The 17953-nt window shown below is 39.4% G+C and overlaps 1 protein-coding gene across 4 annotated transcripts in view; it reads left to right on the top strand.

Moving 5' to 3' along the window:
- Positions 1-17953, top strand: part of LOC133619471 (tenascin-like) — a 237236-nt gene that overhangs the window by 179196 nt on the left and 40087 nt on the right. For 3 of the 4 annotated variants that reach the window (XM_061980515.1, XM_061980512.1, XM_061980511.1), the window contains 3 exons: positions 1685-1774; positions 5463-5726; positions 11876-12163. In XM_061980515.1, coding sequence (XP_061836499.1) covers positions 1685-1774; positions 5463-5726; positions 11876-12163 — 642 coding nt within the window. The remainder of the gene's footprint in view (positions 1-1684; positions 1775-5462; positions 5727-11875; positions 12164-17953) is intronic. The other variant, XM_061980513.1, reaches the window with a different exon arrangement.

The following is a 17953-nucleotide window of genomic DNA, read 5'->3' as shown; positions in this document are numbered from 1 at the left end:
TTTTCCTCTGTTCACCTCAGTGTTATATAACTTGGTACTTGACACATGCTAACTGTTAGCACGCTAACATGTTAACATGCTAATTTTTTAAGGTAAATTTTCCTCTGTTCACCTCAGTGTCATATAACTTGGTACTTGACAAATGCTAACTGTTAGCACGCTAAATTTTTTTTAAGCAATTTTTACCTCTGTTCACCTAAGTGTCATAACTTGGTACTTGACACATGCCAACTGTTAACACGCTAACATGTTAGCATGCTAATTTTTTAAGGTAATTTTTCCTCTGTTCACCTCAGTGTCATAACTTGGTACTTGACACATGCTAACTGTTAGCATGCTAATGTTTTAAGGAATTTTTCCTTCTGTTCACCTCAGTGTCATATAACTTGGTACTTGACACATGCTAACTGTTAACACACTAACATGTTGGCATGCTAGTTTTTTTAAGGTAATTTTTCCTCTGTTCACCTCAGTGTCATAACTTGGTACTTGACACAAGCTAACTGTTAGCATGCTAATGTTTTAAGGAATTTTTCCTTCTGTTCACCTCAGTGTCATATAACTTGGTACTTGACACATGCTAACTGTTAACACACTAACATGTTGGCATGCTAGTTTTTTTAAGGTAATTTTTCCTCTGTTCACCTCAGTGTCATAACTTGGTACTTGACACATGCTAACTATTAACCCGCTAACAAGTTAGCATGCTATTTTTTTAAGGTATTTTTTCCTCTGTTCACCTCTGTCATATAACTTGGTACTAGACACATGCTAACTGTTAGCATGCACATTTTTTTTAAGCAATTTGTTCCTCTGTTCACCTCAGTGTCATAACTTGGTACTTGACACATGCTAACTGTTAACATGCTAACATTTTTCAAGCTATTTTTCCTCTGTTCACCTCAGTGTCATATAAATTGGTACTTGACACATGCTAACTGTTAGCATGCAAATTGTTTAAGCAATTAAGCAAGGTCAATGTCAAAAAGTGACTAAAGTAAATGTAACGGAGTAAATGTAGCGCCACCTCTGATGTGTTAATTAATGCATCAATGTTGTTTTGGCCCTTAAATGAGGTGTTTGTGTGCAAACTCAGCAGTGGGAATGTTCCCCGCTACTTCTTGTTAAATGGCCGGTGTTACGTTAATGGCTGCCGCTCCCAAACGTTTGCCCACTTTATGGCGGAACCCGCCGAGGGGGTGCTCTGCGGTGTAAAACGCAATCTCCGGGAAAGGAGACGTGTTTTTAATCCGTCTGCCTCAACACTGCCGGCCTTGTTTGCGTCTTTCCACGTCCGACACGCAAACAAAGTTGCAAAAACACTTTAATGGCGTCTTTGTCTGGCCCGCCTCTTTGTCCTTGGGAGTGTCCATTCAGCAGATGTCCTCCCGCACGAGTGCTTTCACACACCTATTATTCCTAATTGCCTTCACGCCGCTGATTTTACCCACAATGCCTTTCCCCGGGCGGGAGGTGGCGTCTCATGCGGCAGGAGTCGGCGTGTGACGACCTGGCGGCGAGCTAATCAAGGAATTAGAGGGCCCTACAGATCCATCAATGCAAAGAGCCGTGAAACGCAATTTGTCCGTCGCCCATTGTGCGAGTCCGAGTGCCGCCATTAGAGGAAACAGCTGGCCGCTTTCATTGGTCACATATTGGAATTTGTATTTGTGCTGTCACGCAGGTCTGAGGCCCGGGACCGAGTACGGGATGGGAGTGACGGCGGTGAAGGGGGAACGTGAGAGTCTGCCCGCCACCACCAACGCCGTGACCGGTAGGACGCCATCTTTTTTGGTTTTGTTTCCCTTCTCCACTAAAACAAAAGCTTTTAAATAACTACAATGACTGAGTAAAAAAATATATATACCGTATATATTTTATTTTGTTACAGGGCTAACTACGGCCTGCGGGCCATATACAGCCCGCCAGCGTCCAAAATGCGGCCCGTGGGTAGTCACGAGAAAAGAAAAAAAAGTTTTTAAATAATAATTTGAAAAAATTAAAACCATTTTTTATATATATGTATATATATATATATATAGTATATATATATATATATATATATATATATATATATATATATATATATATATATATATATATACAGTATATATATATATATATACATATATATATATATATATATATATACAGTATATATATATATATATATATATATATATATATATATATATATATATATATATATACACAAATATATATATATATATATATATATATATATATATATATATATATATATATATATATATATATATATATATATATATATATGTTTTTTAATATATTTTTTTATTATAATTTTTTTAATGTATCCCAGTGGGCCGCAAACTACGACTCGTGGGTAGTCATGAATAAAAAATAAAAAAAATAAAAAAATGTATATATAGATATATATATATATAGATATATATATATATATATATAAATATATATATATATATGTATATATATATATATATATATATATATATATATATATATATATATAAATATATATATATATATATATATATATGTATATATATATATATATATATATATATATATATATATCCATCCATCCATCCATCTTCTTCCGCTTATCCGAGGTCGGGTCGCGGGGGCAGCAGCCTAAGCAGGGAAGCCCAGACTTCCCTCTCCCCAGCCACTTCGTCCAGCTCTTCCTGTGGGACCCCGAGGCGTTCCCAGGCCAGCCGAGAGACATAGTCTTCCCAACGTGTCCTGGGTCTTCCCCGCGGCCTCCTACCGGTCGGACGTGCCCTAAACACCTTCCTAGGGAGGCGTTCGGGTGGCATCCTAACCAGATGCCCGAACCACCTCATCTGGCTCCTCTCGATGTGGAGGAGCAGCGGCTTTACTTTGAGCTCCTTCCGGATGGCAGAGCTTCTCACCCTATCTCTAAGGGAGAGCCCCGCCACCCGGCGGAGGAAACTCATTTCGGCCGCTTGTACCCGTGATCTTGTCCTTTCGGTCATAACCCAAAGCTCATGACCATAGGTGAGGATGGGAACGTAGATCGACCGGTAAATTGAGAGCCTTGCCTTCCGGCTCAGCTCCTTCTCCACCACAACGGATCGATACAGCGTCCGCATTACTGAAGACGCCGCACCGATCCGCCTGTCGATCTCACGATCCACTCTTCCCTCACTCGTGAACAAGACTCCGAGGTACTTGAACTCCTCCACTTGGGGCAAGATCTCCTCCCCAACCCGGAGATGGCACTCCACCCTTTTCCGGGCGAGAACCATGGACTCGGACTTGGAGGTGCTGATTCTCATCCCAGTCGCTTCACACTCAGCTGCGAACCGATCCAGTGAGAGCTGAAGATCCTGGCCAGATGAAGCCATCAGGACCACATCATCTGCAAAAAGCAGAGACCTAATCCTGCAGCCACCAAACCAGATCCCCTCAACGCCTTGACTGCGCCTAGAAATTCTGTCCATAAAAGTTATGAACAGAATCGGTGACAAAGGGCAGCCTTGGCGGAGTCCAACCCTCACTGGAAACGTGTCCGACTTACTACCGGCAATGCGGACCAGGCTCTGGCACTGATCATACAGGGAGCGGACTGCCACAATCAGACAGTCCGATACCCCGTACTCTCTGAGCACTCCCCACAAGACTTCCCGAGGGACACGGTCGAATGCCTTCTCCAAGTCCACAAAACACATGTAGACTGGTTGGGCAAACTCCCATGCACCCTCAAGGACCCTGCGGAGAGTATAGAGCTGGTCCACAGTTCCACGACCAGGACGAAAACCACACTGTTCCTCCTGAATCCGAGGTTCGACTATCCGGCGTAGCCTCCTCTCCAGTACACCTGAATAGACCTTACCGGGAAGGCTGAGGAGTGTGATCCCACGATAGTTGGAACACACCCTCCGGTTCCCCTTCTTAAAGAGAGGAACCACCACCCCGGTCTGCCAATCCAGTGGCACCGCCCCCAATGTCCACGCGATGCTGCAGAGTCTTGTCAACCAAGACAGCCCCACAGCATCCAGAGCCTTAAGGAACTCCGGGCGGATCTCATCTACCCCCGGGGCCTTTCCACCGAGGAGCTTTTTAACTACCTCATCTATATATATATATATATATATATATATATATATATATATACATTTTTTTATTTATTTTTATTATATTTTTTTAATCCATCTAAGTGGGCTCCAAACTGCGGCTCGCGGGCCAGATACGGGCCGCCAGCGTCCAAAATCCGGCACACGGGTAGTACAGAGTAAAAAATAAAAAACAATTAAAATTAAAATAAAATAAAAAATACTACATTTATTATAATTATTGTAATCCATCACAGGGCTCCCCAAACTACGGCTCGCGGGTAGTCACGAGTAAAAATAGCTAAATAAATAAATGTTTAAAATAAATATGTATATTTATATATATATATATATTTTTTTTTTGTTACCATCCCAGTGGGCCCCAAACTACGGCTCGAGGGCCAGATACGGCCCGCCAGTGTCCAAAATCAGGCCCGTGGGTAGTCCCAAGTAAAAAAAAAAAATTAATCAAAAATAATTAAGATTTTTTTTTTTTAATACATAACAGAGGTCCCCAAAATACGGCCTGCGGGCCAGATACGTCCCGTCAGCATCCAAAATCTGGCCCACGGGTAGTCCCAAGTAAAAAAAAACAAAACATATATATATATATATATATATATACATATATGTATACATTTTTTAATTATCTTTTTTTCTATCTATCCCATGGGTCCCCCAAATTACGGCTCGTGGGCCATATACGTAATCTATCCTTTCTAGCCCATCCATCAATCCATTTTCTACCACTTGTTACTCTCAGGGTCTCCAAGCCGGTCAGGCAAATCATATATATATATATATATATATATATATATATATATATATATATATATATTAAAGCCAGGTCCCCGCCCAATTTTTTTTTAACCCAATTCGGCCCCCGAGTCAAAAATTTTGGGGACCCCTGATCAAGAGATTCAAGTATTGAAAGCAAAAAAATATATATAATAATTACATACTGTAGGTCATATTTTTACCATTTCTATGGTTGGGACCCTTTTGGATCTCTAAGAATTTTAGTGGATTTTTTTGTGATTGTTAAAAAAAAAGAAAAATAATGAATCAAAATCAATGTTATGAATTATTGATCTAATTAAGGCTTCAATTACTTCACATCAAATATTACACTTTGACTTTTTTTGTAGAAAATATTGCATATTTTGTGTTTTTGCCATAAAGGGGTTTTGACAAAAAGAGCATAAAACATCAAAAACATGTTAAGTCTATATCGACAGTTAGACCTAAAGTTGATCTCGATATTTAATCGTTGACTAATGACAATTTAAAAAAATATGTTATTTTTAACATTTTTATGACTGAGGCCCTTTTGGGTCCCGGGGACCAAACCACAATTGCGACACATGCGCGTGTCTCTTCCAGCCCTCGACGCCCCCAAAGACCTGAGGGTTGCAGAGGTGACCGAGACCAGCATGGTTCTGGAGTGGAGGCGTCCCCTGGCCAAGCTGGACTCATACAGGCTGGTCTACGTTTCGGCGGAGGGCCAGAGAGCAGAGGAGGTGCTGGCAGGAGCGTCAGAGTCTCACACGCTGCGAGGCCTGACGGCCGGCACGCTCTACCGCGTAACGCTCAGCGCCGAGAGGGGCCGCCGGACCAGTGCACCCGCCACCATCTCAGCACCCACCGGTGAGTCTAGCTCGGTGCTAATTCACAGTGGATATGCCATATATATGCTACTGATTAGCATTAGCTATTTTACATGGCAATTTCAACACCTCCGAATGTGTTAATGAAAACTACGACTAAGATGTACGTTCAAATCAAACATAAGTACAATACTAACAGTATTCAAAATGCGCTAGCTCGATGCTAATTTACATTGGATGTGCCATATACATGCTACTGATTAGCATTAGCCCTTTTACATGGCGATTTGAATGCCTCCAAAATGTGTTAATGAAAACTTCGACTAAGATGTGCGTTAAAATCAAACATATGTACAATACTAACAGTATTCAAAATGTGCTAGCTCGATGCTAATTTCCACTGGATATAATAAATAAATAAATCAATGGGTTATACTTGTATAGCGCTTTTCTACCTTCAAGGTACTCAAAGCGCTTTGACAGTATTTCCACATTCACCCATTCACACACACATTCACACACTGATGGCGGGAGCTGCCATGCAAGGCACTAACCAGCAGCCATCAGGAGCAAGGGGTGAAGTGTCTTGCCCAAGGACACAACGGATGTGACTAGGATGGTAGAAGGTGGGGATTGAACCCCAGTAACCCTCCAATTGCTGGCACGGCCACTCTACCAACTTCGCCACGCCGATATGCCATATACATGCTACTGATTAGCATTAGCCATTTTTCATGGCGATTTAAATGCCTCCAAAATGTGTTAATGAAAACTACGACTAAGAAGAGCGTTAAAATCAAACATAAGTACAATACTGAAAGTATTCAAAATGCGCTAGCTCGATGCTAATTTACATTGGGTATGCCATATACATGCTACTGATTAGCATTAGCTATTTTACATGGCAATTTCAACACCTCCGAATGTGTTAATGAAAACTACGATTAAGAAGAGCGCTAAAATCAAACATAAGTACAATACTAACCATATTCAAAATGGGCTAACTCAGTACTAATTCATATTGGATATGCCATATACATGCTACTGATTAGAATTAGCTATTTTACACGGCGATTTCAACACTTCCAAATGTGTTAATGAAAACTACGACTGAGATGTACGTTAAAATCAAACATAAGTAAAATACTAACAGTATTTAAAATGAGCTAGCTTGATGCTAATTTACAGTGGATATGCCATAAACATGCTACTGATTAGCATTAGCTATTTTACACGGCGATTTCAACACCTCCGAATGTGTTAATGAAAAATACTACCACTAAAATCAAACAGCTACTATGTAATAAGTACAATACTTACAGTGTTCAGAATGCGCTAGCTCGATGCTAATTTACATTGGATATGCCATATACATGCTACTGATTAGCATTAACTATTTTACACAGCAATTTCAACACCTCCAAATGTCTTAATGAAAACTACGACTAAGATGTACATTAAAATCAAACAGCTACTGTGTAATAAGTACAATGCTTACAGTATTCAAAATGCGCTAGCTGGATGCTAATTCACATTGGATATTTTATATACATGCTACTAATTAGCATTAGCAATTTTACACTGTGATTTCAACACCTCCAAATGTGTTGATGAAAACTACGACTAAGATGTACACTAAAATCAAACATAAGTACAATACTAACAGTATTCAAAATGCGCTAGCTCGATGCTAATTTACATTGGATATGCCATTTTCATGCTACTGATGAGCATTAGCTATTTTACACGGCGATTTCAACCCCTCCAAATGTGTTATTGAAAACTACGACTAAGATGTGCGTTAAAATCAAACATAAGTACAATACTAACAGTATTTAAAATGTGCTAGCTTTAACTGTTAGCATGCTAACGTTAACATTCTATCATATTAAAATTGGCATGGCAACTTTTTAGCTAATTTTACAGCCGAATACCTACCACATAAGTTGGTACTTGATACATGTTAACAGTTAGCATGCTCACGTTAGCATTCTAGCATTAACATGGTAACTTTAATAGCCGGTTTTACAGCCGAATACCTCAGACTTCTATAACTCGGTACTTGATATATGTTAACTGTTGGTATGCTAACTTTTTTTTTTTAGCTAATTTTACATGGTACGCTTCCTAGTCAAATTACTTAATACTTGACACATGCTAACTGTTAGCATGCTAACTGTTAGCATGCTAATGTTAACATTCTATCATACTACTTCCATTGCCTGCATTGTTAGCCCCCTCTTACTAGCCGTATTTTACGAGTTGGAACAACATAAAAAACGTGTGTTCTTGTTCCCCAACTGAGTCTCTTCCTCTGCCTGGGGCTCATGTTTTTATTCCCCCCGATTCCCGTAATTCTGCGTTTGTGAGCCAAAGGAAATCAGCGAGTACTTTGGTAAAAGTGAAAAATGCAAATGGCCGCCGAGCACGGCGTGGGGGATGCATTCATGTGCTAATTGTTGTGTGGCGTTTGACCACCATGAACCGTGGCTGCGGCAGATAAAAGACCCCATGCTGGTTCTCCGCCTTAAGACCGTGTCTCCTAATCCCGGGCCGGTCTTTATCGTCCTCAGACATGAACGCACTTTGGACTGGTTGGAGACCATCTTTACACACACAAAAAATTGAATATGCAAATTAGGGAGAAATTGTGAATGCTGGAATGTGCAAACTGAATTTAAATGCTAACGTTAGCATGCTAGCAGTTACAATGTGTCAAGTACCAGGTCCTTTGACTAGGAAGGGTACCATGTAAAGTTAGCATACTAACAGTTGACATGTATCAAGTATCGAGTTATATGAGTCTGAGGTATTCGGCTGTAAAACCGACTATTAAAGTTACCATGCTAATGCTAGAATGCTAACGTAAGCATGCTAACAGTTAACATGTATCAAGTACCACATTATGTGATAGGTATTCGGCTGTAAAATAAGCTAAAAAGTTACCATGATAATCTTAGGATGATAGAAAATTAACGTTAGCATGCTAACAGTTAGCATGTGTCAAATACCAAGTCATTTGACTAGGAAGTGTACCATGTAAAATTAGCTAAAAAATAAATACAAGTTAGCATACTAACAGTTAAAATGTATCAAGTACCGAGTTATATGAGTCTGAGGAAATTGGCTGTAAAACCAACTATTAAAGTTATCATGTTAATGCTAAAATGCTAACTTGAGCATGCTAACAGTTAACATGTATGAAGTACTAACTTATGTGATTGGTATTCGGCTGTAAAATTCGCAAAAAAGTTGCAATGCTAATCTTAGTATGATAGAATGTTAATGTCAGCATGCTAACAGTTAGCATGTGTCAAATACCAAATCATTTGACTAGGAAGCGTACCATGTAAAATTAGCTAAAAAATAAATAAAAGTTAGCATACTAACAGTTAAAATGTATCAAGTACCGAGTTATATGAGTCTGAGGAAATTGGCTGTAAAACCAACTATTAAAGTTATCATGTTAATGCTAAAATGCTAACTTGAGCATGCTAACAGTTAACATGTATAAAGTACTAACTTATGTGATTGGTATTCGGCTGTAAAATTCGCAAAAAAGTTGCAATGCTAATCTTAGTATGATAGAATGTTAACGTTAACATGCTAACAGTTAGCATGTGTCAAATACCAAGTCATTTGACTAGGAAGCGTACCATGTAAAATTAGCTAAAAAATAAATAAAAGTTAGCATACTAACAGTTAAAATGTATCAAGTACCGAGTTATATGAGTCTGAGGAAATTGGCTGTAAAACCAACTATTAAAGTTATCATGTTAATGCTAAAATGCTAACTGGAGCATGCTAACAGTTAACATGTATAAAGTACTAAATTATGTGATTGGTATTCGGCTGTAAAATTCGCAAAAAAGTTGCAATGCTAATCTTAGTATGATAGAATGTTAACGTTAGCATGCTAACAGTTAGCATGTGTCAAATACCAAGTCATTTGACTAGGAAGCGTACCATGTAAAATTAGCTAAAAAAATAAAAATAAAAAATAAAAAAGTTAGCATACTAACAGTTAACATGTATCAAGTACTGAGTTATATGAGTCTGAGGTATTCGGCTGTAAAATTGGCTATTAAAGTTACCATGCTAATGCTAGAATGCTAACGTGAGCATGCTAACAGTTAACATGTATCAAGTACCAACGTATATGATAGGTATTCGGCTGTAAAATAAGCTAAAAAGTTACCATGCTAATCTTAGTATGATAGAATGTTAACATTAGCATGCTAACAGTTAGCATGTGTCAAATACCAAGTCATTTGACTAGGAAGCGTACCATGTAAAATTAGCTAAAAAATAAAAAATAAAAAATAAAAAGTTAGCATACTAACAGTTAACATGTATCAAGTACTGAGTTATATGAGTCTGAGGTATTCGGCTGTAAAACTGGCTATTAGAGTTACCATGCTAATGCTAGAATGCTAACGTGAACATGCTAACAGTTAACATGTATCAATTACCAACTTATATGATAGGTATTCGGCTGTAAAATAAGCTAAAGAGTTACCATGCTAATCTTAGGATGATAGAATGTTAATGTTAGCATGCTAACAGTTAGCATGTGTCAAGTACCAAGCCATTTGACTAGGAAGCATACCATGTAAAATTAGCTAAAAAAAAAAAGAGTTAGCACACTAACAGTTGACATGTATCAAGTACCGAGTTATATGAGTCTGAGGTATTCGGCTGTAAAAACTGGCTATTAAATATGAATATGCCAATAGTATGAATACGCTAATAATATGAATACGCAAATAATACGAATATGCCAATATCAATACGTTAATAGGATTAAATGTTTTAATATTAATACGCTAATAACACGAATATGCTAATAATATGAATATGCTAATTCTAGTAATACACTGATAATATGAATATGCTACTAACATGAAAATGATCATATTAATTCTCTAATATAAATATGCTAATATGGTGAATATGCTAATATGCATATGCTTATCATATGAATACGCTAATAATATGAATACGCTAATATTATGAATGTGCTTATATTATAAATACGCTAGTAATATCCATCCATCCACTTTCTACCGCTTGTCCCTCTCGGGGTCGCGGGGGGTGCTGGAGCCTACAATATGAATAGGCTAATATTGTGAATACGCTGATAATGTGAATACGCTAATATTATTTATACGCTTATAATATGAAAACGCTAATAATAGGAATACGCTAATAGAATGAATATGCTAATAATATTAATATGCTAATAATATTAATATGCTAATTGTATGCATAGTAATAATATTAATATGCAAATAACATGAATACGTTAATGCCATGAATACGCTAATATTATGAATATGCTATACATATGAATACCCTAATGATATGAATACGTTATTATGTATATGTTAATATTATTAATAAGCCTAGAATATGAATATGCTAATCATATAAATATGTTAATACATTAATATGATAATATGAATATGCTCATATGAATACACTAATAACATGAATATGCTTATAATATGAATATGCTAATAATGTTACTATGCCAATAATATGAATACGCTAATAATATGAATATGCTTACATTAATATGCTAATATTATTAATATGCCAATACAATGAACATGCTAATATAAATATGCAAACATTATTGATACGCTAATAATATGAATACACTAATTATATGAACATGCTAATAATATGAATATGCTATTAATATGAATATGCTAATATTATTAATTCACTAATAATATGAATATGCTAATATGAATACGCTAATAACATGATTACGCTGAAATTGTGAATACGCTAATAACATGAATATGCTAATAATATGAATATGCTAATGAACGGAATACCCTAATTATATGAATACGCTAATAATATGAATATTCTAATGTTATTAAATACGCTTGTAATATGAATATGTTAATAATATCACTATGCCAATAATGAATATGCTAATATTATGAATATGAGGGAGGGCTAAATGTTGACTTGTGTCGAGAAAATGGCAGAAAAACCTTCACTCGTCTGGTTTTTCCAACCAGACCAGAGGTTTTTTTTGTCCTTTTGAAAGCAAAATGAAAGTGAAATAGCAATCTTAGCCGGATGTTGTCCAAGGTTTTGCTCCTACATTCAAAACGCGTATCTCCGGTTCTGAGACATTTGATGAAGGTGTCAAATGTTTCTGACCACCAGAGGAGCAGAAGCCCCAGGTGAGCAATGTCACCATCAGCGAGGTTTCTTGGGACACCTTCCTGCTGTCCTGGTCCACGGACCAGGCAAGGTCGGCGGGGGCCTTCCAGGCATACCTGGTCCAGGTCACGGACGCCGAAACCGGCGCCGAGTCGCAGAATCTAACCCTCGGCGCCGACGCTCGCAGCGTGGTCATCTCCGGCCTCAGTCCCACCACCTGGTACAGGGCACACCTGTACGGAGTGTTCAGGGGCCAGGTCTTAGGGCCCGTCTTGGCAGACACCATCACAGGTACCCACGCCGTCAACTCTGGGGCCTCACCCTTTCCTTTTCTTACTTTGTCTCTTGCTGCTACGCAAGGTGGAAGTCACAACACGTGTGAACCTTTGATAACTGAGATGCTATTTTTCAAATAGGAGTTGTTGAGATGCAAATGAACCCCTTTTTTGGCGCCATGACTAGGGAAGGTTGTTTGGATTGGCTCGTATAGGTAAATGCTGTGCTGTGGACACTGTCAACCCAAATTCATGGTCGTTACCTGCAATGTCATCAAAATTGATACAAAGATAATTGTAGAGTTGCTCAGTTTGTTGCATTATTATTTTGTTGTATTGAATTATTCCATTTATAAGTGTGGAGACTGTTTTGCATGTTTCCCATCATGCATTGCAAATTGTTTAAGAACAACATTTCTCAACGAGCTACTGCAAAGAATTTAGGGATTTCACCATCCACAGTCTGTAATATCATCAAAAGGTTCAGAGAATCTGGAGAAATCACTGCACGTAAGCGGCAAGGCTGAATGCCCGTGACCTTCGATCCCTCAGGCGGTACTGTATCAAAAAGCGACATCAGTGTGTAAAGGATATCACCACATGGGCTCAGGAACACTTCAGAAAACCACTGTCAGTAACTACAGTTGGTCGCTACATCTGTAAGTGCAAGTTAAAACTGTACTATGCAAAGCGAAAGCCATTTCTCAACAACACCCAGAAACGCCGCCGGCTTCGCTAGGCCCAAGCTCATCTAAGATGGACTGATGCAAAGTGGAAAAGTGTTCTGTGATCTGACGAGTCCACATTTCAAATTGTTTTTGGAAACTGTGGACGTCGTGTCCTCCGGACCAAAGAGGAAAAGAACCATCCGGACTGTTCTAGGCGCAAAGGTAAAAAAAAAACAGCATCTGTGATGGTATGGGGGTGTATTAGTGCCCATGGTATGGATAACTTACACATCTGTGAAGGCACCATTAATGCTGAAAGGTACATACAGGTTTTGGAGCAACATATGTTGCCATCCAAGTAACGTTATCATGGACGCCCCTGCTTATTTCAGCAAGACAATGCCAAGCCACGTGTTACAACAGCGTGGCTTCATAGTAAAAGAGTGCGGGTACTAGACTGGCCTGCCTGTAGTCCAGACCTGTCTCCCATTGAAAATGTGTGGCGCAATATAAAGCCTAAAATACCACAACGGAGACCCCCGGACTGTTGAACAACTTAAGCTGTACATCAAGCAAGAATGGGAAATAATTCCACCTGAAAAGCTTCAAAAATGTGTCTCCTCAGTTCCCAAACGTTTACTGAGTGTTGTTAAAAGGAAAAGCCATGTAACACAGTGGTAAAAATGCCCCTTTGCCAACTTCTTTGCAATGTGTTGCTGGCATTAAATTCTAAGTTAATGATTATTTGCAAAAAAAAATTAAGTTTCTCAGTTGGAACATTAAATATCTTGTCTTTGCAGTCTATTCAATTGAATATAAGTTGAAAAGGATTAGCAAATCATTGTAAACTGTTTTTATTTACCATTTACACAACGTGCCAACTTCACTGGTTTTGGGGTATGTACAGTATATATACACATTACAGTGTCTCCAGTGTGTGTATTTTTATATATACAGTATATATACACATTAGTGTCTGCAGCGTGTTTATTTTTATATATATATATACGGTATATATACACATTAGTGTCTTCAGAGTGTGTATTTTATACATATACAGTATATATATACACATTAGTGTTTTCAGAGTGTGTATTTTTATATATACAGTATATATACACATTAGTGTCTTTAGCGTGTGTATTTTTATATATAAAATATATATACACATTAGTGTCTTCAGAATGTGTATTTTATATATATATATATATATACAGTATATATATGTATATACATATTTATATATATATATATATATATATATATATATATATATATATATATACACACATTATAGTGTTTTCAGAGTGTGTATTTTTATATATACAGTATATACACACACAATTATAGTGTCTTCAGAGTGTATATATATATATATATATATATATATATATATATATATATATATGTATATATATACACACACACACACTATTATAGTGTCTTTATAGTGTGTATTTTTATATATACAGTATATATACACACAGTGTTTTCAAAATGTGTGTTTTTATAAATACAGTGTGTGTGTATATATATATATATATATATATATATATATATATATATATATATATATATATATATATATATATTTACACACACATATATATATATATATATATATATTTACACACACACACATATATATATATATTTATACTGTATATACACATTACATTACGATAGCATGTACAAATATGCATGAAACTCCTACAGACATCCCACATGGGACGGTTTAGTAAGTAAGAAATATTTCAGTTATATTGTAAAACTTACAAACGTTGCTTCGAGTGATGAATGAAGAATCCATATGAGTAAAAACGCTATGGATGAATTGCAGACAAAACGGGATCTACTTCCTGATGAAGGCACAAAACGGAAAGTACATTTTCAACCGGCAGCACCTGCAGTGAGCGAACTCGTCCTAAAGTAACACACCTTTTAAGTGTCTCTGTCGGTGTTGAAAACTATTTGTTGAATACAAAACATTAATGCCGTTAGCAAAGAAAAATCTATAAATTGGCCGCACCGTTTTATAAGCCGCAGGGTTCAAAGAAGCGGTTTATAGTGCCAAAAGTGAGGTACTTTCATTTTTGAAAGTATTCTAGCAGAAACGTGTGTGACATTGCTGCATCACGCTGAAGTCAAGGTAGCATCAATATTTACCAGGAATACCTTTGCACTGGCTGCCGGTACAAGTCCAGGCAACAACAACAGCTGGTCTGTGAAATGTGCAGGCGGAGAAGCATTTACTGTTGGTTGAAATCAGGTACAACAGGTGTGCCGCTGTCCAAGCACTGTTATTATCAGCCATCAGAAGGTTCTGAATAACCACCATTGTTCCCAGTAAGTGGTCTGCAAACAATGACTAAAAGTAATTAGACGGTTCAAGAGAGCCTTGGAGAATCCAACCCACTTCAAGTCAGCTGATCAGTGATCTTTATTCAGCGTTTCATAGACGAGGATCGGTCAAGTGAGAGAAAAATGGGAGAAGTGAGGGAAATTGAGGAGAAACCCCCACCCCGCCCCCCGGTTGCTTTTGTTATTTGTGAGAGACTTCTCGTCTGTATGCACCCCGAGTCCCACGGAGGCTTCATTCTCAGGCTGCCATCACCCTCCGGCTGGTGCCGCTTGCGTGCCAGAGGCTTCGGAAAATGGCAGACGCTCAACGCGTCTATTGTCTGCATGCTAATGCCTCCTCAGACCCTTTCTCTCCCACCTTTCCGCCAAGGAGCGCTACTCGCGCCGTAAAACCTTACGAGCGTGGACGGCACGCACCGGCTAACTTCGGCCGTGGCCAGTAGAGCGGGAGAAGGACGTTACAAGGAAGATTAGGTTCTCCTAACTTCGGCCGTGGCCAATGGAGCGGGAGAAGGACGTTACAAGGAATATTAAGTCCACCTAAGTTCGGCCATGGCCAGTGGAGCGGGAGAAGGACGTTACAAGGAAAATTAAGTCCACCTAACTTTGGCCGTGGCCAGTGGAGCGAGAGAAATACGTTACAAGGAAGATTAAGTCCTCTAACTTCGGCCGTGGCCAGTGGAGCGGGAGAAAGACGTTACAAGGAAGATTAAGTCCTCCTAACTTCGGCCGTGGCCAATGGAGCGGGAGAAGGACGTTACAAGGAAGATTAGGTTCTCCTAACTTCGGCCGTGGCCAATGGGGCAGGAGAAGGACGTTACAAGGAATATTAAGTCCACCTAAGTTCGGCCATGGCCAGTGGAGCGGGAGAAAGACGTTACAAGGAAGATTAAGTCCTCCTAACTTCGGCCGTGGCCAATGGAGCGGGAGAAGGACGTTACAAGGAAGATTAGGTTCTCCTAACTTCGGCCGTGGCCAATGGGGCGGGAGAAGGACGTTACAAGGAATATTAAGTCCACCTAAGTTCGGCCATGGCCAGTGGAGCGGGAGAAGGACGTTACAAGGAAAATTAAGTCCACCTAACTTTGGCCGTGGCCAGTGGAGCGGGAGAAAGACGTTACAAGGAAGATTGAGTCCTGCTAACTTCGGCCGTAGCCAGTGGATCAGGAGAAGGACGTTACAAGGAAGATTAAGTCCTCCTAACTTCGGCCGTGGCCAGTGGAGCGGGAGAAATACGTCACAAGGAAGATTAAGTCCTCCTAACTTCGGCCGTGGCCAGTGGAACGGGAGAAAGACGTTACAAGGAATATTAAGTCCTCCTAACTTCAGCCGTGGCCAGTGGAGCAGGAGAAGCACGTTACAAGGAAGATTAAGTCCTTCTAACTTTGGCCGTGACCAGTGGAGCGGGAGAAAGACGTTACAAGGAAGATTAAGTCCTCCTAACTTCGGCCGTGGCCAGTGGAGCAGGAGAAGGACGTTACAAGGAAGATTAAGTCCTCTTAACTTCGGCCGTGGCCAGTGGAGCGGGAGAAAGACGTTACAAGGAAGATTAAGTCCTCCCGACTGAGGACGGGGGACACTTTGATTAGCCCGATCCTTTGACGTCACGGATGAACACGGAGCGCCCCTGTAAAGTTGTCAGGCCTCGTCTCAGCAGGTTAGGAAGAACCTCCTCCAACTAACAAGCTTGCTTTTGTGAGCGGGGCCGGGGTCACGGGGGTGTGCGCGGATACAGAGTGGAAATAGCGGCGAGACGGTGAAATCGGTAGCAAGCTCGCGCTTGTAAGCTGATGGATGTGACCCTCCCTCTCCTGCATCGACCAGTTGAAAGCGCTAATGAAGACTGACAGCTCCCTGGGATTTGTCGGCGCCGCTTCTCATTTACGCCGCTTCTTCTCACAACAAACGCTTCATGCGGGCAGGGGGGCGGCGTCCGAGGGTTTGAGGCGAGTTCAAGAACCCCTCACATTTGGTAGTGTTTTAATGAGGCTTTATTCCAGGCTTCTCTGCAGACTGCTTTAAAGCTCTGCTCGCTTCTTGTGTGCTGCCGGAAGTTTCTCAAGCTAATTAGCTGTGTTTCCACCACTCCTCTTGTCCTATCGACCGCGTGGACCCACTGCTCATCCACCAGCTTGTCTGCATTTGTGTCCTGTTTTGTCCCCGGTGGATTGTTCATACCAGGATTCTTTCCTTTAGGAGGGCAGAGTCCACCCAGATTTTTCAGTTCTAAGACTGTCTACAACAGGGGTGTCAAACTCATTTTAGCTCTTGGAAGAACATCTACTCCCACGTGGGCCGGACTGGTCAAATCATGGCAGTAAAACTTACAATTAAAGACAACTTCAGTTCTTTTCTTTGTCTTACTTTGGCCACATTCTGAAAATGTAAACATTACAAATAATCCTATTGGTGCAATTTCAAAAACATCATGAAGAACACAATGAACTTAGATTTTGTCTCAGTGAATGTCTCAAAGAGCCATTAAACTTTTAGCACTTCCTGTTTAGGATTCTAACGTGTGCAGTTCACCATTAAAAAGGTTTGGCAACCGAGTGTTTCCTCACACCACCGCATTGGTGACGTCCGCAACTGCCACGACGCAATCATTTATCATCATTCAAATATTACAATTTTAATATAAACAAAACAATTGTCAAAATGACACCATAGCCGAATTAAAGGTAACATAAGTACAACTTAACTGATGTGAACATGGTAGATCTAAGTATAATAAAATAGAACAAACAACAAATGTAGAAACACACATATTTACCATG

The sequence above is a fragment of the Nerophis lumbriciformis genome, linkage group LG20 (genome assembly GCF_033978685.3).
Source record: "Nerophis lumbriciformis linkage group LG20, RoL_Nlum_v2.1, whole genome shotgun sequence".
Lineage (NCBI taxonomy): Eukaryota > Metazoa > Chordata > Actinopteri > Syngnathiformes > Syngnathidae > Nerophis > Nerophis lumbriciformis.
The sequence above is the reverse complement of the archived record's forward strand: the minus strand, read 5'-3'. Positions and strand labels throughout refer to the sequence as shown.